The following is a 27,494-nucleotide window of genomic DNA, read 5'->3' on the forward strand; positions in this document are numbered from 1 at the left end:
GTTGACATATAACACTGAAGGCAACTTTAAATATTAAGTTAACGTATAACAATCATAGAATCCCCGTCACACCAAACATGTTCTCGCTTTCAGTCGTGAGGGTGCTATAACGTGACGTTCAATCCCACTATTCGTTGGTAAAAGAGTAACCCAATAGTTGGCGGTGGGTGGTAATGACTAGCTGCCTTTCCTCTAGTCTTACACTGCATAATTAGGGACGGCTAGTGCAGATAGCCCTCGTGTAGCTTTGCGTGAAATTCAAACGAAACCAAATCGTCATTATTTTATTATGTGTTTAAGATTAATGCTGCCTCCCGCTTGTACAGCGGTATGTCTTCGGATTTACAACGCTAAAATGAAGGGTTCGATTCACGAAAATCATAACATTCAAAGTAAATAACTACGAGAAAGTACAAAAAGAAAATTTCCAATAGCCGTAAAACTTTAAATTATTTCAGTCGTGATTAAAGTAAATTGATGGCTGAGACCTTTTTCACCTTTTTGTTAGCTATATATCAGGTCATCTAAAATTTAATACAGAAAGTGCGGCCCGGCATGGCCAAGCGTGTTAAGGCGTGCGACTCGTAATCTGAGGGTCGCGGGTTCGCATCCCCTTCGCGCTAAACATGCTCGCCCTTTCAGCCGTGGGGGCGTTATAATGTGACGGTCAATCCCACTATTCGTTGGTAAAAGAGTAGCCCAAGAGTTGGCGGTGGGTGGTGATGACTAGCTGCCTTTCCTCTAGCCTTACATTACTAAATTAAGGACGGCTGGCACAGATAGCCCTCGAGTAGCTTTGTGCGAAATTCAAAAAACAAACAAACAAAACAAACAGAAGTGCATCATCATTTTTGTCTTTGTATAAGGTTTTAATGACTAAAATATGTATTAAGACGCGTATAGAAATGTTCAGACAAATAAAAAAACTAACCCAACTAAACTTTTTCAGATCATTAATCAAATAAACCCTTATTAATATGGATGTGTCTGAGGAGCACATTAGTCATATAATGCTTTATGAGTTTAAATAGTGCAGTAGAAACTACACGAAACATTCAAGGTGTTTATAATGCGGAGTCTTTTAATGACAAAAATTGTCGAAGGTGGTTTCAGAAGTTCAGATCAGGTGACTACAGCTTAAGCGATGTACCACGTTCAGGTCGTCCTGTTGAGTTTAATAATGGTTTGTTGCTGACTGCACTTGATGAAGGTTGTGTTGTAACAGTTGAAGAACTAGCACAGAAGCTTAATTCAACCCAGTCAACAGTTCACTGTCATCTGCAACAGCTTGGAAATATGTCAAACCTTGGAAAATAGGTCCACCATGATTTCTCAGAAGCCAACCTTAGAGCAAGAGTGGACATTTGCATTTCTCTGCACTCTCGTGAACGTAACTCCCTTTTTTTTGGACAGCTTAGTGTCTGGAGATGAAGAATGAATATTTTATAAAAGTGTTAAGCGTCACAGACAATGGCTCAGTGCAGGTAAACTAGTTAAAGCACAGCCCAAAATGGACCTGCACCCTAAGAAAGTCTTGTTAAGCATTTGATGGGATATTGTTGGTGTGATCCACTTTGAGTTGCTGCCACTCAATGTAATGATTACATCAGACTTCTGTTGTCAACAGAGTGCTTGAATGTTGCACTGAAAGAAAAGAGGCCTGCTTCGATCAATCGTAAAGGTGTTGTGTTACACCAGGATAATGCATGGCCCCATATAGCAAGGATCACATCTGCAAAGACTGAAGAGCTAGACTGGGAAAGACTTCCACATCCTCCTTATTCTCCAGTCCTTGACCTTTCTAATTATCATCTATTCCGAAGTTTGCAAAATTGTCTTGATGAAAAAGAGCTTGGGACACATGAAGATGTCAAAACTACCCTCTCTACATTCTTTTCCTCCAAACCTCAAGAATTTTATGGGAAGTATTATTCAGAAGCTTGTGAACCGTTGGTAGGAAGTAATTAATAATAAATAAACATGCATTACTGATTAAATATCATTAAAAGCGTCTGAAATCCTTTCTCTTTATATGAACCTACAATCGGACATCTCTTAACGGATGACTTGCTATTTGGTACCAGATTCGATTTTATTACTCATACCGCCTCATCCTGAAAGTAAAGCTCTTTTAGACACTATTAGAGTGGATTAATATATGAAGCCTTAAACGTGGTCAAATACATTAATTGAAAGGGATTGTTCTCATTAATCCAAAACTGTAATTAGATCCCAAATCGGTCAAGAGATGACGGAGCTATGAGCTGAAAGTTTGCCATTTCATGAGTGGCTAGGCCTCGGCTAAAAATCTAGAACTGTTTTTGACTGTGATTTATTCACACTATCACATAATTAAACTATATCTGTGAAATATATAGTTGTTGATATTAAATAAAATACATCACAACTACCTGTCTCAGTGAAAATATTTAAAGTTATTATTATTCTGTAATAATAATTACTATTATTGTTTTGTAATTGAAAGAAACTTTACACAATAAAATTTCTAAAACAGACTTTTTTGAAACTACATTCTGGTTTTAATATCCATTCAGATACGCAATAAACGATACAATTATTAATTTTTTCTTAATACAGTGGTATCAAGATCAACATGGTGGACAGTAAAGTATTTTCATAACATCCTATACCAAAACATACACCCCTATAGTTATCAAAACATCAATCATACAATTATGTTCGCCTGACGTGATAAGTCACGTGCAATGGAGTTTGATTCATCTATATAAATAACAAGTCGAAAGAGGCTGGAGTGTGGTGAAAGCAATAGTGGAAGGTGAGTTATATTATTGTTCTGATTTTTTTTTTTTTTTATCGTTAATTCAAGTTGAGAGATTTGTATGTTTATTATTAAATATGTTGTAGAGTAGTATGCACGTTTAATTGAAGTAAAATTTGTTTGTTACGCAGGAGGGTATTTCAAGAATTCAAGGCGTTATTTGATAAGACAACATGAAAATTATACTACTTGTAGCATACTTGCTGTTTCTTCAAAACGTAAGTTTTTTTTTTTCCTTATTTTCAGTGTTCCTCAACTATTCTGTTAGGTATTTACTAATCTACTATTTATTACATGGCTTTTATTCCTTTCAGGGTTTCTCTGCACTAGATTCTTCAAACACCACTATGTTTAATATTGCTGCATCTTCCAACACGACCCTGCTCGTTATAGAAGGTAACAACATTACTACAATAACTGACCTCGATATTTCTAACATTGGAAGTTATATCCTTAACAAGATAAAGAGGATATTTCAGCTGAACTACGTTGAACCTTCAGACGTCGGTCGTGAAAACGAATATACGGTTACCTCCAACACTACGGAAACCTCGCCAGGAGTTGACGGTACGTCTAGCAGTACCATAAAGCGGTACCCTCGTCACCCAAAATACGTGGATATTAACGAAACTGCATCTGGAAACTCTTCCCACTTGGACTTCAGCACTACTACACATCACTTGAATACTTCTGTCTATTCAACAGAAACGGAGAAGTTTAACACTCCCACCAAACGAAGGAACCGAGAACCCAAGAACCTCTATATTGACGGTGAACTTTTGACGACGTCGAACGACACCATCGGTGACCTTTATTCTAACTCTACTCCGGTCATAAGTATGACTAAACACTCTGACATTCTTACGACGGTCAGCCCTAGTTCTGCCAACCTTCCCTTGACTCTCAGTGTATTTTTAAATTATGTTGTAATTGCATTAATGATTGTTTCATAAATGTCTCTCTTTTTGTTGGAAGTTTGAACTTGTTTAATTGTATTAATCTATTTATACTTTTTCTTTTTAATAAAAACCTTCTAATTAAGTTTTTCTATATTTCTCTACCATTAAATATAACAAGAACGACCTTAACGCATCTGCTTCCACACAACTTTCAATAACTGCAAACCGCTAAAGTTAACGGTGACTGCACCTTCCATATGGCTACAGGTATAGTAGTAATCCTACAATGATATATGTAGTTATCTTAAATGATAATATTTTAAACAAATAATCATTATTTACTTCCAGAATTAAACTTTTCCTCACTACAAAACTACTACATCGTTTTTTTTTTTACTCTTTTTCCTCACTACAAAACTACTACATCGTTTTTTTTTTTTTTACTCTATGCCTCGAATGAAACCTCCATTTGTTCAGGTGAATATTTTCAAATGTAATTATTTTTTATTTTGAGTTGTTTTATACGGAAAAATATAAACCTATTCTACTTAACGGTTACGTAATTTCACGTACCGACGTACTTTTCTACACGTCGGACATGCATGCTGGGGAAAGTGAGAGAAACTTCACATCGTGGTTTTATATAATTAATAAGATACTATACCGGAAAAGGAGTTGACCCCTTCATGTCTTTTGTAGTGGAACTTTTTTGTTAGCACTTTAATACCAGTTGCATCCTAGTGTACGAGGTATAACGTTAACTGCAAGTGCTCAAACGAGCCACTATGGAGTGAAATATATTGTGTAAATTGGTGTCTTTTGTTTATTCTGCCAAACTATAAGGGAGTTTGTTTACTTTCGAAACTATGCATTGCACCAAAAGTAGCAATTCGTTTTATTTATGGCTGTCTACTTCCAAATTTTTGTAACCCTGACTTCGAACAATTTACACGAATATTTTATTTGTTTTTGGGTGACTTAATGTAACCAGTTAACATCGTTCGTTGTGACGCCAATCTGTTTAAACCTAGAGGGTGGCCCGTCAGCCCCTCCCCATCCATATGTTATGTTACATTCAATAAAGCATGTAGTACAAATTTTTTCTTTTAAGATAAATATGGCTGATTTAAGCCCACTTGCACTTAAATGTCTCGCAGAACATGGCGTCGCATATTATGCAGCGAGAATGAGGGACAGCACACAGATACACTGCATACATAAGATATATGGATGGGTAGGGACTTACGGGTCACCCTGTAGAATGCGGTATGAAGAGTGCTAGTATCGATGAAAGGACTCGGTGGCATGTTTTAAATAGCTGGAGAAATTAAAAGATGATTGCAATATTTATTAATTTTTTTAATACAAATATTATAATGTACAAGCACCAATAGTCAATTTCCCCAACAACTGAATTCTGAATTGATATTGTTACATCTCGTTTAAGCCACCTAACGTGGGTGGCCTCGCGCCGCTTATAAGCTGACTTTCTACCGACGAAGGCATTTAATGTCTTCGTAGAAATATTAATATTTACTAAATTGAATAAGTAACTAATGTTCAAAAACTCCTGGTCCAATTCTGTAATTTTCTGATTGGTAAGGATTTACAGCTTCTGAGGCTTACAAGTACACTGACTTTAACTAACAATATTATATTACTGTCTCTTAGCTTTAATACCGATTAGGCGAGGTTTTCTTATGTTCAGCAACCACACATTCTTGACTGCCACTTGAACTCTATTTAAATGTGGAGAAAAGGGAGACCCGTACAATCACGTTACATCCATCAAACTGAAACAAACGTATATGTTAAATGTATAACAACAAATCCATTGCATTATTAATAAATTTATACATATATTTAGGTGTCGAGATTATAATAGAACACGTAACAACAATGAGTAACGTTAAATGGATGTTTCTTCTGCTCTTCACCGTTTCTACAGCAGGTAAGATGATTTGAATTGGTAAAATGTGGTTATATTTCCTGTAGTTCAAATTTCGAAGGTTGAGACGTCTTGTCTCGGTTATACTTGCAATTTCTAACAACTACCTGAAAGTTAACAAAAACGTAAAATTCCAGTTAATTTTAACACTTACTATATTTTTAATGAAAGCTTGAATATCTGTTTCAAACATAGAGTATTATGTTATTGAGTTCATGACCATACTTGAAAATATAATTTTAACGTAATATTAAAGCTATGCATCAACAATTTGTGTTGTACTAATACACCAACTAGATTTCTTCGTTGTTCACTATCAAATATTTCACAGAGTCTCTGTTTTGTGATAACCAATAAGATTGAAAATAAAACTTTGTTTTAAAAAATGCCAAATTAGAAGACAAGTGTTAATGTTTAAAAAAACGACCACAAATAAACTTAATCAAAACCTTTCTTATGAAACGTTGGAATACGACGTTTCAAAGGCTTGGCATGGCGAGAGAGTTAGGGCAGTCTACCCGTAATCTGAGGGTCGCGGGTTCGAACCCCCATTGTAACAAACATGCTCGCCCTTTCAGCCGTGGGGGCGTTATAAAAAGAGTAGCCCAAGAGTAGGAGGTGGGTGATGATGACTAGCTGTCTTACATTACTGAATTAGAGGCCGCTAACGCAGATACTCCTCGTGTAGCTTTGCGTGAAATTCAAAAACAAACAAACATATTACAATCAAGTCAAATTTAGATATTAAGTTGACATATAAGAGTCAAGCCAAATTTATATATCAGTTTCATCCTTCGGAGGAAAACGCGATAATTTTGAATGAATGCTATTAAACTGTATAGTTTCAGTAAGCTACAAATGCCCAGTTTGTGTTTTATGATCCAAAAATATCACAAAAACATATCTCTGTACAGTGAACCATGGATATGATTCATGATAAGGATCGCTCATTTGTTCTTCTTTATTGATTTTAATTGTTTTCTATTATAAATATTATAATAAAACCTGCGAAGTCCAATTAAACTTATTATTGTGCATTGTCGCAAATAATAGCGGCTGTATAACCGTTAACACACATTCGTTTTAATGTAGTCTTTGGTTTATATGGAGCCTCATAATGCACTATATGTTTATGTACATAGTTGCATGCGGGCCGTGCATGGAATTTAATGTTTATATAACAAGCATGACACATGACCATAACGATTACTAAATTATTGTTACAACTGTACTGATTCTGCATGTCCTTTGTTTATCTGTAGGGTTCATGCACTCTTTTCAGACAAGACGACAGAATTACAGTTTTCTTTTCACCACTACAATATCGATTTCTGCAATGTTACATAGACACCTAAAACGTTATACAAACGTCTAAGCCGTCCCTTGCAACATAAATCTTTGAGCCATAGTTAATAAAATAGCACCAAGCTCAGTTTCCAGCATCAGAACGGCAATCACACTGATAGTAAACGTGGAATTTTATGGATACTACAGATAGATCAGCCATCCTGGTGGTTAACTATAAGGATTGGCATGAATCGTTTAAGCAGGAGATGGCGAAATTGATGCTGATTCAAAACGAAACTGAGGCTTAAATTTTGAAGCGATGTGATTATCACAGTGGAAGAAGATCGTAATTATGAAAGGTGAAAAGTATATTTATATAATCAATCCATAATTGTTCATTAACACGTCTTCAAATTTGCAGAACATGTAAAATGTCACTTTAAGAGGAATTCTGCTCAGCTGCAGCAAAACTATGACTGGTCTTACTATGACCAGTGAAGAGGAAATATAACAACTATAAGCGATAGTATTTATACACATGTGCTATTATATTATGACACATTGTCTTATATTTGCATGAAATATATAGGAATGCATCTATACAACTTGTCAAGTTCATATGACTATATATATATAAATATATGTATATTTTAGTGAAAATAATTACATTTTAATGATGTTAAATAGTAAAATCATAAGGAAGGACTACATTAAAAACAGCAAATCCAGACCTCTGACTAATTATATAATTTGTTAATTTAACTAATAAACAAGCCGAAACAAAAACAAATTAAACAAAAAAGGCTGCATCAACTAAAAAGATCCCAGGGTATAAGCTACAATGTGAGATTATAAAATGTATCCTAGGTCTTGGAAGTGACTGAAGAAGTAGGCCCCACCTAGGGGTGGGGATACACTATCTATCAGTCTTAACCTATATTCATCAATCTCACATAAGAAATAAAGAATAGTAATAGATATAGAATTAGAAATTGAAATAGAACTATCTGCAGGCAGTGAAGGGTGATATAGATACGGGCATTTTAGGCTTGAGCACCTACATTTTGCTCTCCTAATTTCTATTTCTAATTCCTTAGCAATTTGTGACATTCTACACAAATAGAACTGTCTGCAGACAGTAAAGGGTGATAAAGATGTGGGACATTGTGAGCGTAAGCACACACATTTCGCTCTCCTAATTTCTATTTCAATTTATATTTCTAATTCTATATCTATTGCTTTACTTTATTTCTAATAGCGTGAGATTGGCGAATAAAGGTTAAGACTGATAGACGGTGTATCCCCACCGCTATGTGGGTCCTTCTTTTTCAATTACCTCCAAAACCTAGGGTATATTTTATAATCACACGTTGAAACTTGTACCTGAGGATCTTTTCAGTTTATATGGCTTTACACTCGAGAAAACTATAAAGCACACATGCATTGCATGTCCATAGATGTATAAAACTCATGTGTAACAAGATGGATCCAATCCATGCATCATTCCAGTACATTTCATTAGTCCCTCCAATCCAGTGTTTACAGGGTATAAATGTATTACTTACACACATTTTACAAAAATATACATAACACGTGGTATATTATTCACCATGCGTCACAGTGATCACACGTGCAGTACCACTATCAACGATAACATTGTGGCAGTAATATCAGGAGCAACAGTCATCCAATCTGCATGAAGCCAATTCAAAGTTTATCATTGTTTCACGAGAGGGCAACACACACCAACCACATATGTCATTACACTAGACTTTCAAATATGGCAATATTACAATTATGCAGGTTTACATGTCTGATGGGCATAAATTAAACAACTTATGAAACGAGATTATTAAACTCGGGTAATAAGGATCTTCCATTAATGGCGGAAACAAGATATGTGGCTTGAAGTTATAATTCAGTCACAAAAAATAAACAAACAAGTTTAAGTTTTGAGATTTTGGGCAAACGTCATTTCGTCAAGCTACAAATTCCTGTCTTGACTCCAAGTGTAAAAGTTTCAATATTCTGGAGTCGAAATAAGAAAATAATGTCAACAATATGTCTCAAAGCCTCATTTTGTTTGTTTTGCATTTTTAACTTTAAGCTACCTACAATGTTTCTTTCTTTTCTGTAGATCGCTATTTTTAATTAGTAGTTGTTAATAATCTTGAAATGAATTAGATCAGTATGTAACAAAATATAGCTCGTGTATAATAACAGTTATATGATTTACGACAAAATGCGTGGAACCATTAAACGTAAACTAATGTATAGATGGCATTAGTAAACCTTCAAAATTCTGTAACAAACACACATTAACAAAACTTAACCGTTTTATGGCAAAAATATGTTAAACTAGACCTGAAGTTTTCGGTGGTTAAAATCGTCTTAAAAATTAAAGGTCCTAAAACTAAAATACAGTCTTCAACAGAAGGCTGTAGTGGCAGTGGATATAACAGACATAGTTTGTTTGTTGTTGTTTTTTGGAATTTCGCACAAAGCTACTCGAGGGCTATCTGTCCCTAATTTAGCAGCGTAAGACTAGAGAAAATCCCCCGTCATACCAAACATGCTTGCCCTTTCAGCCGTGAGGGCGTAATAATGTGACGGTTAATCCCACTATTTGTTGGCAAAAGAGTAACCCAAGAGTTGGCGGTGGGTGGTGATGACTAGCTGCCTTCCCTCTAGTCTTACGTTGCTAAATTAGGGACGGCTAGCGTAGACAACCCTTGTGTAGCTTTGCGCGAAACTCAAAACAAAACAAACGAAATTGACATTATTTTATCGTGTATTTAAGATTAATTCTTTTATGCCACGAAAATCATATTATTGAAAGTAGATAACTGTAAAAAGTCCAAGAGAAGATGTCCAATACCTGTGGAACTTTAAATTATTTTAGCCATGATTAGTGCAAATTAATGGCTGAGAACTTGTTATTAGCTTTATGTTTTTGTGTGCCAGCAATGACAAGCGCTTAGTGCGCATGTACCTAATTCCATTTTATTGCTTATCAAGATGACTACCGCATTACCCTCAAAGTAAAGTTCTTTTAGACAGTATTAGAGTAAATTAGTGTTTAATACCTTAAACGTGGTCAAATACGTTAATTGAAAGGGATTGTTCTCATTAATCTAAAACTGTGATTAGATCCCAAATCGGTCAAGAGATGACGGAGATGTGAGCTAAAAGTTTTCCATTCCATGAGTGGCTAGGCCTCGGCTAAAAATCTAGAACTGTTTTTGACTGCGATTTATTCACACTATCACATAATTAAACTATATCTGTGGAATATATAGTTGTTGATATTAAATAAAATACATCACAACTACCTGTCTCAGTGAAAATATTTAAAGTTATTATTATTTTGTAATAATAATTACTATTATTGTTTTGTAATTGAAAGAAACTTTACACAATAAAATTTCTAAAACAGACTTTTTTGAAACTACATTCTGGTTTTAATATCCATTCAGATACGCAATAAACGATACAATTATTAATGTTTTCTTAATACAGTGGTATCAAGATCAACATGGTGGACAGTAAAGTATTTTCATAACATCCTATACCAAAACATACACCCCTATAATTATCAAAACATCAATCATACAATTATGTTCGCCTAACGTGATAAGTCACGTGCAATGGAGTTTGATTCATCTATATAAATGATAAGTCAAAAGAGATTTAAGCGTGGTGAAGTGTAAGATCAGACATTAGAAGGTAAGGGTTGTTAGGTCATTGGTTATTTAGTTTGTTTGTGTGAAGTGATGAGGAAGTTTAGTAATTGAATTAATATATCTGTGTTATTCAGGAGGAGTGTATTAAACGATTTCAAGCCGTTCTTTAACGAGACAACATGAAAAATATTCTACCTATCGCATGTTTGCTGTTTCTTCAAAACGTAAGTTTCTTTCTTGTTAGTGTTCCCTAACCACTTGTTCAGTTGTTCTTATGAGTATGTGTTATTATCTACTTTTGATTACATGCTTTTTATTCCTTTTCAGGGTTTCTCTGAACTAGATTCTATAAACACCACTATGTTTAATATTGCTGCATCTTCCAACACGACCCTGATCGTCATAGAAGGTAACAACATTACTACAGTAACTGACATCGATATTTCTAACATTGGAAGTTATATCCTTAACAAGATAAAGAGGATATTTCAGCTGAACTACGTTGAACCTTCAGACGTCGGTCGTGTAAACGAATATACGGTTACCTCCAACACTACGGAAACCTCGCCAGGAGTTGACGGTACGTCTAGCAGTACTATAAAGCGGTACCCTCGTCACCCAAAATACGTGGATATTAACGAAACTGTATCTGGAAACTCTTCCCACATGGACTTCAGCACTACTGCACATCACTTGAATACTTCTGTCTATTCAACAGAAACGGAGAAGTTTAACACTCCCACCAAACGAAGGAACCGAGAACCCAAGAACCTCTATATTGACGGTGAACTTTTGACGACGTCGAACGACACCATCGGTGACCTTTATTCTAACTCTACTCCGGTTATAAATATGACTAAACACTCTGACATTCTTACGACGGTCAGCCCTAGTTCTGCCAACATTGCGTTGACGCTCAGTGTATTTTTAAATTATGTTGTAATTGCATTAATGATTGTTTTATAACTGTCTTTTTGTTGGAAGTTTGAACTTGTTTAATTGTATTAATCTATTTATACTTTTTTCTTTTAATAAAAACCTTCTAAGTTTCCTGTATTTCTCTACCATTTAAACATTACAAGAACGACCTTAACTCATCTGCTTCCACACAACTTTCAATAACTGCAAACCGCTAAAGTTAACGGTGACTGCACCTTCCATATGGCTACAGGTAGAGTAGTAATCCTACAATGATATATGTAGTTATCTTAATGGTAAGATTCTAATTCTGTACATACATACATACAAACAAATAGTCATTTACTTTCGGAAATAAGCTTTTCTTCACTACAATAATACGAGATCGTTTTCTTCACTACACTAATACGAGATCGTTTTCTTCACTACACTAATACGAGATCGTTTTCTTCACTACAATAATACGAGATCGTTTTCGTTCACTCTTCACTACATAATACGAGATCGTTTTCTTCACTACAATAATACGAGATCGTTTTCTTCACTACACTAATACGAGATCGTTTTCTTCACTACACTAATACGAGATCGTTTTCTTCACTACAATAATACGAGATCGTTTTCTTCACTACAATAATACGAGATCGTTTTCTTCACTACAATAATACGAGATCGTTTTGATCTTTTACTCTGTCTCATGTAATCATTCTTCATTTATTTTGATTTCTTTCATACGGGGAAAAATAGACCTATTATAATTAATGGTCACGTAATTCAACTTACCTTCCTAAATCGAGTTGGAGGTGAATGCTGGGAAAGGAGAGGGGGGGGAAACTTTATAGTGTTTATAAAATTAATAATGTACTTTACCTGAAAAGGAGTTGGCCCCTTTATTTTTTTTGTAGTGGAACATTTCTGTTGTCACTTTAATACTAGTTGTATCTTCGTGTACGAGGTATAACGTTAATTACAATTGGTCAGACGAGCCACTATTGAGTGAAGTATATTGTGTAAATGGATTTTGTTTATTTTCCTCACTACACAAACTTTAAGGGAGTTTGTTTTTGAAAACTATATTATTGCAGGAAAATTGACTTCTTACTACATATGGCTATCTACTACTAAATGTTTTCAACCTAGACTTCTCAATATTTACACAAATATTTTAATTTTGGATGATTCCTATGTAATTAGCTAACATCGCTTGTTGTGGCTCCAATCTCTGTATAAACCTACAATGCGGTCTGGAGAGTCCTAGTATCGATGAAAGCATTCGATAGCATACTTTAAATATCCGGAGAGGTTAGAAGTTAAATGATTGCAATATTTATTAAATTTTATGTGCTAATATGACTGCACAATTTTTAATACAAATACTTTAACGTACAACCAACAATAAAACTTAATTGTTTTTACAAATAGTTAATACAAGTATACTGGCTCACTTTTACAATCTATGTGATTTAAAATTAAGTATTTTATTGATAGTCAATTTCCCTAACAAGTAAATTAATTCTGAATTGATAGTTACACCTCGTTTAAGCCACCTTATGTGGGTGGCCTCGCGAGGCTTGTAAGCTGACTTTTTACCGACGAAGGCATTTAATGTCTTCGTAGAAATATTAATATTCACTACACTGAACAAGTTTCTAATGTCCAAAAATTCATGGCGCAATTCTGTAATATTCTGATGGGTAACAGATGGTCTTACAGTACACTCACTTTAACCAACAATATTCTCTTACTGTCTCTTAGCTAGCTTTGGTACCAATTAGGCGAGTTTCTCGTATGTTTAGCGATGTTCAAAGACGCTCCATCGTTTTCGTAAACCACATATTCTTGACTGTTGCTTGAACTGCCCTCAAATGTAGAGAAAAGGTGGGACCCGCACAATCACGTCATATCCATCAAACTGAAATAAACGTAGATGTTAAATGTATACTAGTAAATTCGTTACGTTATGGATAATTTTTGTACATATTTTTAGATGTCGAGATTATAATAGAACACGTAACAAGAATGAGTGACGTTAGATGGATGTTTCTTCTGCTCTTCACCGTTTCTACAGCAGGTAAGATGATTTGAATCAGTAAAATGTGGTTATATTTCCTGTAGTTCAAATTTCGGAGATTGACAGATGCATTTTAGTCTCAGTTATACATGTAGTTTCGAATTACTATCTGAAAGTTAACAAAAACGTAAAATTCCAGTTAATTTTAACACTTTCTACATTTTTTAATGAAAGCTTGAATATCAGTTTCAAACATAGAGTATTATGTTATTGAGTTCATGACCATACTTGAAAATATAATTTTAACGTAATATTAAAGCTATGCATCAACAATTTGTGTTGTACTAATACACCAACTAGATTTCTTCGTTGTTCACTATCAAATATTTCACAGAGTCTCTGTTTTGTGATAACCAATAAGATTGAAAATAAAACTTTGTTTTAAAAAATGCCAGATTAGAAGACAAGTGTTAATGTTAAAAAAAAAAAAAACGACCACAAAGAAATTTAATCAAAACCTTTCTTATGAAACGTTGGAATACGACGTTTCAAAGGCTTGGCATGGCGAGAGAGTTAAGGCAGTCTACTCGTAACCTGAGGGTCGCGGGTTCGAACCCCCATTGTAACAAACATGCTCGCCCTTCCCGCCGTGGGGGCGTTATAAAAAGAGTAGCCCAAGAGTAGGAGGTGGGTGGTGATGACTAGCTGTCTTACATTACTGAATTAGAGGCCGCTAACGCAGATAGTCCTCGTGTAGCTTTGCGTGAAATTCAAAAACAAACAAACATATTACAATTAAGTCAAATTTAGATATTAAGTTGACATATAAGAGTCAAGCCAAACTTAGATATCAATTTCATCCTTCGGAGGAAAACGCGATAATTTTGAATGAATGCTATTAAACTGTATAGTTTTAGTAAGCTACAAATGCCCAGTTTGTGTTTTATGATCCAAAAATATCACAAAAGCATCTCTCTGTACAGTAAACCATGGACTAATTATGACTATTTATGTAATTTGTTAATTTAACTAATAAACAAGACGAAACAAAAAAATAAACAAAAAACGCTGAATCAACTGAAAAGAAATTGAAATATAACTGTCAGTGGGCAGTAAAGGGTGATGTAGATTTGGGAAGTTGTAGGCTTGAACACCCACATTTCGCTCTTTTAATTTCTATTTCTAATTCTATAGCTATTTGTGACCTTCTACACAAATAGAATTGTCTGTAGGCAGCAAAGGGTGATGTAGATTTGGGACATTGTAGGCTTGAGCACCCACATTTTGCTCTCCTAATTTCTATTTCTAATTCTATAGCTATTTTTGACATTCTACGCAAATAGAACTGTCTGTAGGCAGCAAGAGGTGTTATAGATCTGGGACATTGTAGGCTTGAGTACCCACATGTCGCTCCCATAATTTCTATTTCAGTTTATATTTCTAATTTCTATTTCTAATTCTATATCTATTGCTATACTTTATTTCTTATAGTGTGAGAGTGGTATATGAAGGTTGAGACTAATAGACGATGTATCCCCACCGCTATGTGGGTCCTACTACTTACGTTACCTCCAAATCCTAGGGTATATTTTATAATTACACGTTGAAGCTCGTACCTGAGGATATTTTCAGTTTATACGGTTTTACACCCGAGAAAACTATAAAGCACACATGCATTTCATGTGCATAGATGTATAAAACTCATGTGTAACAAGATGGATCCAATCCATGCATCATTCCAGTACATTTCATTAGTTCCTCCAATCCAGTGTTTACAGGGTATAAATGTATTACCTACACACAGTTTACAAAAATATACATAACACGTGGTATATTGTTCACCATGCGTCACAGTGATCACACCTGCAGTACCACTATCAACGATAACATTGTGGCAGTAATATCAGGAGCAACAGTCATCCAATCTGCATGAAGCCAATTCAAAGTTTATCATTGTTTCACGAGAGGGCACCACACATCAACCACATATGTCAATACACTAGACTTTCAAATATGGCAATATTACAATTATGCAGGTTTACATGTGTGATGGGCATAAATTAAACAACTTATGAAACGAGATTATTAAACTCGGGTAATAAGGATCTTCCATTAATGGCGGAAACAAGATATGTGGCTTGAAGTTATAATTCAGTCACAAAAAATAAACAAACAAGTTTAAGTTTTGAGATTTTGTGCAAACGTCATTTCGTCAAGCTACAAATTCCTGTCTTGACTCCAAGTCTAAAAATTGCAATATTCTGGAGTCGAAATACGAAAATAATGTCAGCAATGTGTCTCAAAGCCTCATTTTGTTTGTTTACGTTTTACTTGCTATTGCATTTTTAACTTTAAGCTACCTACAATGTTTCTTTCTTTTCTGTAGATCGCTATTTTTAATTAGTAGTTGTTAATAATCTTGAAATGAATTAGATCAGTATGTAACAAAATATAGCTCGTGTATAATAACAGTTATATGATTTACGACAAAATGCGTGGAACCATTAAACGTAAACTAATGTATAGATGGCATTAGTAAACTCTCAAAATTCTGTGACAAACACACATTAACACGTGTTATGGCGTGCGACTTGTAATCTGAGGGTCGCGGGTTCGCATCCCGGTCGCGTCAAACATGCTAGCCTTTTCAACCGTGGGGGCGTTATAACGCGACGGTCAATCCCACTATTCGTTGGTAAAAGAGTAGCCCAAGAGTTGGCAGTGTGTGGTGATGACTAGCTCCCTTCCCTCTGGTCTTACACTGCTAAATTAGGGACGGCTAGCACAGATAGCCCTCGAGTAGCTTTGTGCGAAATTCAAAAACAAACAAACAAAACTGAACCGTTTTATGGCAAGAATATGTTAAACTAGACCTGAAGTTTTCGGTGATTTGTATAACAGACATAGAATGGTCGACTTGATAAAATATTATTCTAATACATTATTCTTTATATTTACTTATAATTTCCCAAAATTTTACACTATTATATCTAATATTTCTAGAAATAGCTATTTATTATATAAGTGTGGATGTGTTTTTACTTTTAGCAAAGCCACATCGGGCTATCTGCTGAGCCCACCGAGGGGAATCGAACAACTCGATGATTTTAGAGTTGTAAACTCGTAGACTTACCGAGGTACTAGCGGGGAGCAAGTCTGGGGACTTAGTGGATTCGTCATTATTTGCCCGAGGGTCGAGGGCTCGAATCCCCGTCGCACCAAGCATGCTCGCTCTTTTAGCCATGAGGGCGTAATAATGTGACGGTCAATCCCACTCTTATTTGTAAAAGAGTAACCCAAGAGTTGGCGATGGGTGGTGATGACTAGTTGCCTTCCCTCTAGTCTTACACTGCTAAATTAGGGACTGCTAGCGTAGATAGCCCTCGAGTAGCTTTGCGCAAAATTCAAACAAACCAAACGAAATCATCATTATTTTATCGTGTATTTAAGATTAATTCTTTTATGCCACGAAAATCATATTATTGAAAGTAAATAACTGTAAAAAGTCCAAGAGAAAATGTTCAATACCTGTGGAACTTTAAATTATTTTAGCCATGATTAGTGTAAATTAGTGGCTGAGACCTTGTTAGTAGCTTTATGTTTTTGTGCGCCAGCAATGACAAGCGCTTAGTGCGCGTGTACCTAATTCCATTTTATTACTTATTAAGATGACTACCGCATTACCCTCAAAGTAAAGTTCTTTTATACAGTATTAAAGTAAATTAGTATTTAATACCTTAAACATGGTCAAATATGTTAATTGTAAGGGATTGTTCTCATTAATCCAAAACTGTAATTAGATCCCAAATCGGTCAAGAGATGACGGAGTTCTGAGCTTAAAGTTTCCCATTCCATGAGTGGCTAGGCCTCGGCTAAAAATCTAGAACTGTTTTTGACTGCGATTTATTCACACTATCACATAATTAAACTATATCTGTGGAATATATAATTGTTCATATTAAATAAAATACATCAAAACTACCTGTCTCAGTGAAAATATTTAAAGTTATTATTATTCTGTAATAATAATTAGTATTATTGTTTTGTAATTGAAAGGAACTTTTTACAATAAAATTTCTAAAACATACTTTTTTGAAACTACATTCTGGTTTGAATATCCATTCAGATACGCAATAAACGATACAATTATTAATGTTTTCGTAATACAGTGGTATCAAGATCAACATGGTGGACAGTAAAGTATTTTCATAACATCCTATACCAAAACAAACACCCCTATAATTATCAAAACATCAATCATACAATTATGTTCGCCTAACGTGATAAGTCACGTGCAATGGATTTTGATTCATCTATATAAATGATAAGTCGAAAGAGATTTAAGTGTGGTGAAGCATAAGATCAGACATTAGAAGGTAAGACTCGTTAGGTGATTGATTGATTGATTGATTGATTGATTGATTGATTGATTGATTGATTGATTTGTGTGAAGTGATGAAGAAGTTTAGTAATTGAATTAATGTATCTGTGTTATATAGGAGGAGTGTATTGGATAATTAGAAGCTGTTCTTTAACGAGACAACATGAAAAATATTCTCCCTATAGCATGTTTGCTGTTTCTTCAAAACGTAAGTTTCTTTCTTGTTAGTGTTCCCTAACATGTACTCTGCTATTTTTCTAACTATTTGTTATTATCTACTTTTGATTACATGGTTTTTATTCCTTTTCAGGGTTTCTCTGAACTAGATTCTATAAATACCACTATGTTTAATATTGCTGAATCTTCCAACACGACCCTGATCGTCATAGAAGGTAACAACATTACTACAATAACTGACCTCGATATTTCTAACATTGGAAGTTATATTCTTAACAAGATAAAGAGGATATTTCAGCTCAACTACGTTGATCCTTCAGACGTCGATCGTGAAAACCAGTATACGGTTACCTCCAACACTACGGAAACCTCGCCAGGAGTTGACGGTACGTCTAGCAGTACTATAAAGCGGTACCCTCGTCACCCAAAATACGTGGATATTAACGAAACTGTATCTGGAAACTCTTCCCACATGGACTTCAGCACTACTGCACATCACTTGAATACTTCTGTCTATTCAACAGAAACGGAGAAGTTTAACACTCCCACCAAACGAAGGAACCGAGAACCCAAGAACCTCTATATTGACGGTGAACTTTTGACGACGTCGAACGACACCATCGGTGACCTTTATTCTAACTCTACTCCGGTCATAAATATAACTAAGCACTCTGACATTCTTACGACGGTCAGCCCTAGTTCTGCCAACCTTGCCTTGACTCTCAGTGTATTTTTAAATTATGTTGTGATTGCATTAATGATTGTTTCATAACTGTCTCTCTTTTTGTTAGAAGTTTAAGCTTGTTTAGTTGTATTAATTTATTCATACTTTGTACATCTATCTATTTTAATAAAACAAACTTTTGTAATTTACTCTTTTATATTTCTCTACCATTAAATATAACAAGAACGACCTTAACGCATCTGCTTCCACACGACTTTCAATAACTGCAAACCACGAAAATGGACGGAAACTACAACTACCATAATGCTACAGTTATGGTAGCAATCCTATACTGAAACGTGTATTTATCTTAATGGTAAGATTCTAATTGTATACATGCATACAAATAGTCATTATTTGCTCTCAGCATTAAACTTTTCATCACTACAATAATATGAGATCATTTTGATCTTTTACTGTAGTTTCAAATAAAATATATTCTCTATTTATTTTGAGTTCTTTTAGATGGGAAGAGTTTCAACCTATTCCAATTAATGGTTGTAATTTAACTTGCTTTTCTAAATCATATTGAATATAAATGCTGCGGAAGGATTGGAAAACTTCACATGGTATTTATAAAATGAATAATGTACTATACCTGAAAAGGAGTTGGCCCCTTCATTTTTTTATTTATTTATTTTTTCGTTGTAGTGGAACTTTTTCTGTTATCACTTTAATATTAGTTGCATCCTCGTGTACGAGGTATAACGTTAATTACAATTGGTCAGACGAGCCACTATTGAGTGAAGTGTATTGTGTAAATGGATTTTGTTTATTTTCATCACTACACAGACTTTACGGGAGTTTGTTTTTCAAAACTATGTATTATTGCAGGAAAATTTGCTATTCTTGCTACTTATGGCTATCGCTACAAAATGTTTTCAACACTGACTTCGCACCATTTACACGATTTTTTTTTTTATCTGTTTTGTGAATGATTTAATATAACAAGTTATGATCGTTCATTGTGGCGCCAAACTTTGTTTAAACCTAGAATGCGGTCTGGAGAGTCCTAGTATCGAGGAAAGCATGCGATAGCATATTTTAAATAGCTAGAGAGTTTAGAAGTTAATTGACTGTAATATTTGTTAAATTTTATGTGCTAATGACTGCACACTTTTTTTTAATGCAAATATGTTAATGTACAACCAACAATAAAACGTAATTGTTCTTACGAATAGTTAATACAAGTATACTGGCTCAATTTTACAATCTATGTGATTTAGAAGTAAGTATTTTATTGATAGTCAATTTCCCGTACAAGCAAATTAATTCTGAATTGATATTGTTACACCTCGTGTAAGCGACCTAGGCTGAATGGCCTCGCGCCGGTTACAGGCTGAACTTTTCCCGACGAACGCATTTAATGTCTTCGTAGAAATAGTAATATTCACTTCACTGAACAAGTTTCTGATGTTCAAAACCTCCAAAATACTTCATATAATTTGTAAATTTCGGATTGGTAACGGTTTAGAGCTTCCGAGGTTTATAGTACACTGACTTTAACCAACAATATTCTATTACTGTCTCTTAGCTAGCTTTGGTACCAATTAGTTGAGTTTCTCGTATGTTTAGCGATGTTCAAAGACACTCCATCGTTTTCGTAAACCACACTGTTGCTTGAACTCGCCTCAAATGTAGAGAAAAGGACCCGCACGATCACGTCACATCCATAAAACTGAAATAAACGTATATGTTAAATGTATAACAGTAAATCCGTTACATTATTAATAATTTCTATACATATTTTTAGGTGTCGAGATTATAATAGAACACGTAACAACAATGAGTGACGTTAGATGGATGTTTCTTCTGCTCTTCACCGTTTCTACAGCAGGTAAGATGATTTGAATCAGTAAAATGTGGTTATATTTCCTGTAATTGAAATTTCGGAGGTTGACAGATGTCTTTTAGTCTCAATTATACTTGCAGTTTCGAACTACTATCTGAAAGTTAACAAAAACGTAAAATTTCAGTTAATTTTAACACTTTCTATATTTTTAATGAAAGTTTGAATATCAGTTTAAAACATAGAATATTGTGTTGAGTTCATGGCCATACTTGAAAATGTAATTTTAGCGTAGTATTAAATATATACATCATCAATTTTTGCCTTACTAATAGACCAATAAGATTTTTTCGTTGTTCACTATCAAATATTTCACAGCGTCTGTGTTTTGCGTAACCAATAAGATTGAAAATAATAAAACTTTGTTTTAAACAATGCCGAATTAGAAGACAAGTGTTAATGTTTAAAATAACGACCACAAAGAAATGTAATCGAAACCTTTCTAATGAAACGTTGGAATACGACGTTTCAAAGACCCGGCATGGCCAAGTGGTTAAGGCACTCTAGTCGTCACCTGAGAATTACGGGTTCGAATGCCCGTCGCACCAAACATGCTCGCCCTTTCAGCCGTGGGAGCTATCAATCCCACTATTCGTTGATAAAAGAGTAACCGAAGAGTTGGCGGTGGGTGGTGATGACTAGCTGTTTTCCCTTTCGTGTAACATTGCTGAATTAGGGACAATATTTGCAGAAAGCCCTCGTGTTGCTTTGCACGAAATTCAAAAACAAACTAATCTCATGAAATACTGTACAATGCCTAATGTCATGAGATGACCTTCTTCCAGTGTTAGAGTTGTTTTCTTGGCGTTTTTTGGCAAAAGCAGTTAATCCATCTGTTCCAAATTAAAGAGCCAGGTCGCACGCGTGATAAGCTCTGTATAGGAATCACATTGACTCAGTGCAGAAGCTGTCACTGAAGTCGACCATGAAGATTAAAAAAAAACAAAAAAACAGTTCACGTTATTTAATTTGTTATAAAGATCTTAGATTACTTTTATGAATGCTTCCATTTTTCAGAGGTCGTCAAAACTCGTAGTTACGCCAGTGTGTTTTGTGTTTTTCTTATTGCAAAGCCACAGCGGCTATCTGCTCAGCCCCCGGAGGGGTATCGAACCCCTGATTTTAGCGCTGTAAATCCGGAGACATACCGCTGTACTAGCGGGGGGGGCAGTTACGCCAGTGAAGAATTACTTTGTTTTATTTTGAAGGCAGAGCTGCAATTAGGCCGTCTTACTCTGAGTTTGCCATCGGGATCAAACCCATAATATTTACTCTTGAGGCCCATCACGGAGTCACCGATGTGCTAAATAAGAGGAGAACGCTATGCTTTATATGTCAGCGATAAAACTCCAGAATATATTAAGTCGTCAAACAAATATATTTTATAAAAATATATTAATTATGTAATAAGAAACCGTTTCTTGCCTAAAGAGAGTGAATATGAATAAGGCTTACTGAATATAAAAGAAAGATATTTTTCATTGTTTCCAGTTTGTATGGTGATAATTTATATATCTTTGATTGAATGTAAAGTTGAGGCCTAAATGTTGCAAATTTCTTGTTCATTCTTGGTTTGTTTTGAATTTCGCGCAAAGCTACACGAGGGCTATCTGCGCTAGCTTTCCGATATTTAGCAGTGTAAGACTAGAGTGAAAGCAGCTAATCATCACGACCAACTCTTGCGCTATTCTTTTACCAACGAATAGTGCGATTGACCGTCACTTTATAACGCCCACACGGCTGAAAGGGCGATCATGTTTGGTGTGACGGGGATTCGAACTCGCGACCCTCGGATTACGAGTCGAGTGCCTTAATCACCTGGTCACGCCGTGCATTGTTCATTCTTATACATGCCCATAAATTCACTATTATGCCTGTGTTATATGCTAGTGAATATTAAATAGTAATGGTAACCTTAATCTCAAAGTAAGTTTTAATATTAACAATAAACATGAGGCAGTTCTTGGTAAAGTACTTTATGAGCTAGAAAATGTTCGTTTTATTGTCAAAAGTATGAAACAAAATACTAGGTGTATGTGTATCACATCTGAAGAGTATATTTTAATGATTAAACTATATTATAACTAATCAAGATGAACGTTTTGTAAGTAAAAGTTCGATAAGTTACGTGTTTTTATCTGTGTTTATTTTTAAAGCCACTTCTCCAGACATTGAAGTCTCATATAATATGCGACACCTACAGCTTCCAAAAGATACTAAACCTGGTAAGTGGTAGTTTGAGAGCAGTGAAGCGATTTTCTTTTATCGTATGAACAAAAATGAAACACGTGCAAGAAATCTTTCATTTCCTTTTGTGTTTTACAAACCAAAAAATTGCGTGAAATAAAATTATTAGATATATTTTGCTAATTGTTTCACTACATAAACTCTTTACATATTAAATTTCATAATATATAAATAATGTGACGGGATATTTGGAATGCTAAACAATAGAACAGGGGTGGCCAAAAAAAATGTAGTTTCATATTTACTATACTAATGAATATTTATATCGATATTTAATCTATATACTATGTTGTGTTCATATTTTGTATCAAGCTACTTTCCAACACTTCGGGAAACAGTCATTACTTTAAAGACAAATAATACTGTTTGAATGGACTAACTATACAAAAAAAACAAGGGGGTTGAACAACAAATGATACCTTAAGATATTTTTATCTTTCACTGTTATTTTCTTGATTGCTTATTACAAGCGTTTAAAAACATTTCTAGCAATAAATTCCCGCTTTAACTACGTGGTTACTCAATGTAATCTGTTTATTTTAGAAAGTGTTAATTATATTTAAAAATCATAAATCTTATTTATGTATGATGCGCGTGGTTGTTTTCTGAATACAACTAGAATAAAATATTTCTGTTTGAGTTAAGTGTAAAAAAATATAAATTGGTTAGACGCTAATACCACGTATGAACTTAAAGAAACGTGATTTACGTGTTTTCCTAAGTGTCATTTTTTTTCCAATATTTTTCGCTCATTCAAACCACTCCAGTGCCATTGTGAACAATTTTGTTTCACACTTCCGATTTTCGTTTTTTGAAACAACTCGCCTACAATGAATCTGGTTTTAAAAATAATGTACTGACAAAATGGAGGTGAAGCATTTGTAATAATTACAGCACATTTGATTCGAGGATAATTTTATGGCTATATAATGTCATATAATTTTGAGTTGCTGAACAAGGTTTTCCAATTCATAGTATCAGATTTTACTTTATTTTACAATAATATTTTAATAAATGTTTTTCGGCCTGGCATGGCCTAGCGCGTTAAGGCGTGCTTCGTAATCTGAGGGTCGCGGGTTCGCGCCCGAGTCGCGCCAAACATGCTCGCCCTCCCAGCCGTGGGGGCGTTATAATGTGACGGTCAATCCCACTTTTCGTTGGTAAAAGAGTAGCCCAAGAGTTGGCGGTGGGTGGTAATGACTAGCTGCCTTCCCTCTAGTCTTACACTGCTAAATTAGGGACGGCTAGCACAGATAGCCCTCGAGTAGCTTTGTGCGAAATTCCAAAGAAACAAAACAATAAATGTTTTTTATTGGCTTTAATATCAACCGTTTGTGCCTATGATAAAATATATGGACCCCATCAAATCTTTAACTGTTTATCCACCATATTTTTTAGTGTTACGTGAATTTATTTGGTTACAAGCTTATTAATATCGTGTAAATAACAAAAAAATAATAATAGAAATATCACTAATATTGAGATCACTGGATCAGTGATCAACTGGACGTTGTGAAAGGCAAGAACACATATTTATTCAATGTTATGCAATATGTATACACCTCGCCAGTAATTTGAGGGTGAAGACAAGCAGCCATTTCGGCCAAATAATTTCGTTTGCCGAACGTTTAATCGCAGGCATGAATGTCAGTATTTCGCTCCAGTCTCTTGGAGTGCATTTCTCGTTTCGTAAGCATCAGATTTTAATACATTTTATCATGAAGTGTCTCAATACGCCATCACGGATCAATGGGTCTATTTAATCTAGACATCGATGGAACAGTTGCGATTGCATCTCTGTTTCACTTTTCTACCTTTGTGAGGTTAAAATTCTACCTTCAAAATATCGGGTGCTACAATTCAAAAAAATTTTACCTTTTTAACTTTCAAACTACCGAGTTTTCTATCATTACAATCTACATTTTGGATTACACTGAGTAATTTTATGCTTTTACACTCAGTGTAATGAATTAATTAAAGAGAAAAAAAGGCATTCGATGAACTTATTGCAAAGAATGAACTCACAAGGAAAAAATTGTTTCTGTTTGTTTTGAATTTCTCACAAAGCTACATGAGGGCTATCTTCGTCAGCTATCCCTAATTTAGCAGTGTAAGACTAGAGGGAAGGCAGCTAGTCATTACCACCCACCGCCAACTCTTGGGCTACTCTTTTACTAATGAATAGTAGGATTGACCGTCAAATTATAACGCCCCCATGGCTGAAAGGGCGAGCATGTTTGGTGCGACGGGGATTCGAACCCGTGACCCACAGATTACGAGTCGAATGCTTTAACCCACCTGGCCATGCCAGGTCCGAGGAATAAGTAAGAAACGTGTTTAAAGGGCAGTTAGACCTTGTCGATAATTGTATGGTTGGGAATAAAACTAATTCAATGGACACAACATCTTCATAAAGAACTATTTATAGGACATCTCTGATATGTCCCAATTAAAAATATACATCGCTGCATAAAAAAAGAGCAAATGTTAATTTTAAATTATGAAACTTTCCAGGTAGGTAATGTTTTATATTTTTAAAGCAAAGCAGCGATCTTATACAAGACATTAAGTATTAGTCACAATCAATAATCCCTTAAGGGTTTAAAAAGTAAAGTTTATATTATGAAATGTCAAACCACACTTGTATTTGTGTCATTACTACAGTGTAGAAACAGATTTTATATGGGCGAGTGCTTTCATAAAAGTTTAAAAACATTCACTGTAATTCCTTTCACACAGCTCGAATTCTCTTCAAGACATATACTAAATTGTTTAGAAAGAATTTCTCAATTATGACAAGTTAATCAGTTAAGATTAAAGCAAAATGTACTTTAATTCAAGATTTTAACTGTGCGAAGTATTTCAGTCGCTAATGCATCATTGAAATCGGGTTCATGCTAGTGTCATCCCACTACACGTTTCGTATTGGACTTGAATTTATACCATTAGAACATTTAGTTTATAAGTATTTGTGTTTCTACAATACAATTAAACTAGGTCATCGCACGAGGCGACGTCCGATACTGTTTTGCATGAAACCATGAATCAATTACCCAGGTGCGAATATTAACATAGCATTCAAACACGTCTGTTTTTAATTGTAAGGTAGAGCTTAATACAACATTTTAGTATGTAAATTATTTTATTTCATATGAAAATAGAAAAGGATTTGATATGATTTGATTTTATCAGAATAACACTGACGGATATCAAATAAAAAAGGAATATTATACACTGCCAATAAGCAGAGTTTTCCGTATTTAAATATGTAATTACTGACAGCTTCTGCCCGTGACATTTCAGGAACCATTATATACCGTCTCAGAGGGTTTGATGCTGATAATGACGTCTTAACGTTTGCTGTTCGGGGAACTGGCGCCAGTGAGCTGCTACACGTACAATCTGTTAGTCCTACAGAAGCAAACGTCATTCTTAAAAGTTCACCAACGGTAAGAGAGTGCACGCTTGTAAAAATAACTTAATTATTGAGCGATATGTATTTAACCTTCACGGTTAAATGACATCTTTAATACACTAATCATTGCCAATACTAACTGCACAAATACATATTCTTTATAGCGTTTCCAATGTCTGTTAACAAAACTATTCCTAAATAAATTTTGTTCTCAAAACACTTAACACTTGGGAAATCTCACCTACAGTATAATTGATACAAAACAAGCATGCCTCTGAACTAACTAACGTTTTACATAACTATTGTACTAGTCATCAATGCAAACTGCAGCGCCACCTAATGCAGTGAACAAAAACTGAAATATTTTCTATTTTTCATGTGCAAGTTTATCGAAAAAAACGTTTTACGTTCTCTTTATTTTCCAGAGAAATCGATACGAATATACAATATTCATTTCGGACGGAAGCGAGGTAAGTGTTTTTGACTCCGGAAAATATAATGTACTAGGTATAGGCCGTCAAAGGTGACGGGGCAAGGCTTACCACTCTATCCGATAGCATACCCTAATCTCATATTTCATAGCTGACTGCAGTTATTAAATTTTGCAAAATCTGGCTTAGCCAACAAAAAGGTGTAAAAGTGTAGTTGAAGCAGTCAAAATTAAGATCATTCACGAAGTGAATTCACCATGTATTCATAGAATAATTGTTGGTAAAAATAAACTAGATAAACTAACGACTTATATTTAGAAAAGTTATGGTAACACTATGTTTCAACAATAACGTTTATCTGACGCCATTTAAGAACAGAAAAGTATATGTTGGTCTAAGTAATGAAAGCATAAAATGGAATGTGTAGATAACAAAACTGGAAAATATTTATTGATTTCTTAATTTAGGGTCTTTTTTCATTAAAGTTTGTTTTTTATTGAAGCGTCAGTGGTATAATATAAAACAGCTAAATTCACAATCAATTTTAGTTTAAAAATGAATAGATATATTTTACATTCATGGGAAATTTATACATTTGGCTCTAGGATAGATGGTCCCATAGTACGTCTTTACTTTAAGCTTATTTTACCAACATTCACTACACTTATAAGGTTTTAGGCCATCGTCTTTCACAATCCTTCGCATCGTCGTCACTAAAATCGTA

General features: G+C 34.7%; 4 protein-coding genes and 1 long non-coding RNA gene across 7 annotated transcripts in view; 4 read left to right on the forward strand and 1 right to left on the reverse strand.

Moving 5' to 3' along the window:
- Nucleotides 1–2,908: 2,908 nt before the first annotated feature.
- Nucleotides 2,909–3,841, forward strand: LOC143251533 (uncharacterized). The gene is made up of 2 exons (XM_076502805.1): nt 2,909–3,018; nt 3,115–3,841. Exons 1-2 carry the CDS (start codon nt 2,974–2,976, stop codon nt 3,751–3,753), a joined length of 684 nt encoding a protein of 227 aa, XP_076358920.1. The 5' UTR covers nt 2,909–2,973; the 3' UTR covers nt 3,754–3,841.
- Nucleotides 3,753–4,527, reverse strand: LOC143251534 (uncharacterized). Its single transcript, XR_013028624.1, has 2 exons — nt 4,144–4,527; nt 3,753–4,095 (listed from the first exon to the last, which is right to left on the reverse strand). It is a non-coding gene; the product is annotated as an uncharacterized LOC143251534 (long non-coding RNA).
- A 6,067-nt stretch (nt 4,528–10,594) lies between these two features.
- LOC143251535 (uncharacterized) lies at nt 10,595–11,665 on the forward strand. Its single transcript, XM_076502807.1, has 3 exons — nt 10,595–10,660; nt 10,752–10,841; nt 10,945–11,665. Exons 2-3 carry the CDS (start codon nt 10,797–10,799, stop codon nt 11,581–11,583), a joined length of 684 nt encoding a protein of 227 aa, XP_076358922.1. The 5' UTR covers nt 10,595–10,660; nt 10,752–10,796; the 3' UTR covers nt 11,584–11,665.
- Nucleotides 11,666–17,863: 6,198 nt separating this feature from the next.
- Nucleotides 17,864–18,973, forward strand: LOC143251536 (uncharacterized). Its single transcript, XM_076502808.1, has 3 exons — nt 17,864–17,922; nt 18,046–18,135; nt 18,238–18,973. The coding sequence occupies exons 2-3, from the start codon at nt 18,091–18,093 to the stop codon at nt 18,874–18,876; spliced, it is 684 nt and encodes a 227-aa protein (XP_076358923.1). The 5' UTR covers nt 17,864–17,922; nt 18,046–18,090; the 3' UTR covers nt 18,877–18,973.
- A 1,606-nt stretch (nt 18,974–20,579) lies between these two features.
- LOC143254399 (cadherin-86C-like) overlaps nt 20,580–27,494 on the forward strand; it is a 60,067-nt gene continuing 53,152 nt past the window's right edge. For 2 of the 3 annotated variants that reach the window (XM_076509502.1, XM_076509503.1), the window contains exons 1-4: nt 20,580–20,665; nt 22,834–22,902; nt 26,228–26,373; nt 26,765–26,809. In XM_076509502.1, coding sequence (XP_076365617.1) covers nt 20,614–20,665; nt 22,834–22,902; nt 26,228–26,373; nt 26,765–26,809 — 312 coding nt within the window. In that variant the 5' untranslated portion in view covers nt 20,580–20,613. The remainder of the gene's footprint in view (nt 20,666–22,833; nt 22,903–26,227; nt 26,374–26,764; nt 26,810–27,494) is intronic. The other variant, XM_076509504.1, reaches the window with a different exon arrangement.

This window comes from Tachypleus tridentatus, chromosome 6, assembly GCF_004210375.1.
Source record: "Tachypleus tridentatus isolate NWPU-2018 chromosome 6, ASM421037v1, whole genome shotgun sequence".
Classification (NCBI taxonomy): Eukaryota; Metazoa; Arthropoda; class Merostomata; order Xiphosura; family Limulidae; genus Tachypleus; species Tachypleus tridentatus.

What these genes read in the sequence shown, in the direction of transcription:
- LOC143251533 (XM_076502805.1), top strand. Translation starts at nt 2,974, where the DNA reads ATGAAAATTATACTACTTGTAGCATACTTGCTGTTTCTTCAAAAC. An exon ending in ACTTGCTGTTTCTTCAAAAC is followed by an intron (nt 3,019 to 3,114) that starts GTAAGTTTTTTT and finishes TATTCCTTTCAG; the next exon opens with GGTTTCTCTGCACTAGATTC.
- LOC143251535 (XM_076502807.1), top strand. Translation starts at nt 10,797, where the DNA reads ATGAAAAATATTCTACCTATCGCATGTTTGCTGTTTCTTCAAAAC. An exon ending in GTTTGCTGTTTCTTCAAAAC is followed by an intron (nt 10,842 to 10,944) that starts GTAAGTTTCTTT and finishes ATTCCTTTTCAG; the next exon opens with GGTTTCTCTGAACTAGATTC.
- LOC143251536 (XM_076502808.1), top strand. Translation starts at nt 18,091, where the DNA reads ATGAAAAATATTCTCCCTATAGCATGTTTGCTGTTTCTTCAAAAC. An exon ending in GTTTGCTGTTTCTTCAAAAC is followed by an intron (nt 18,136 to 18,237) that starts GTAAGTTTCTTT and finishes ATTCCTTTTCAG; the next exon opens with GGTTTCTCTGAACTAGATTC.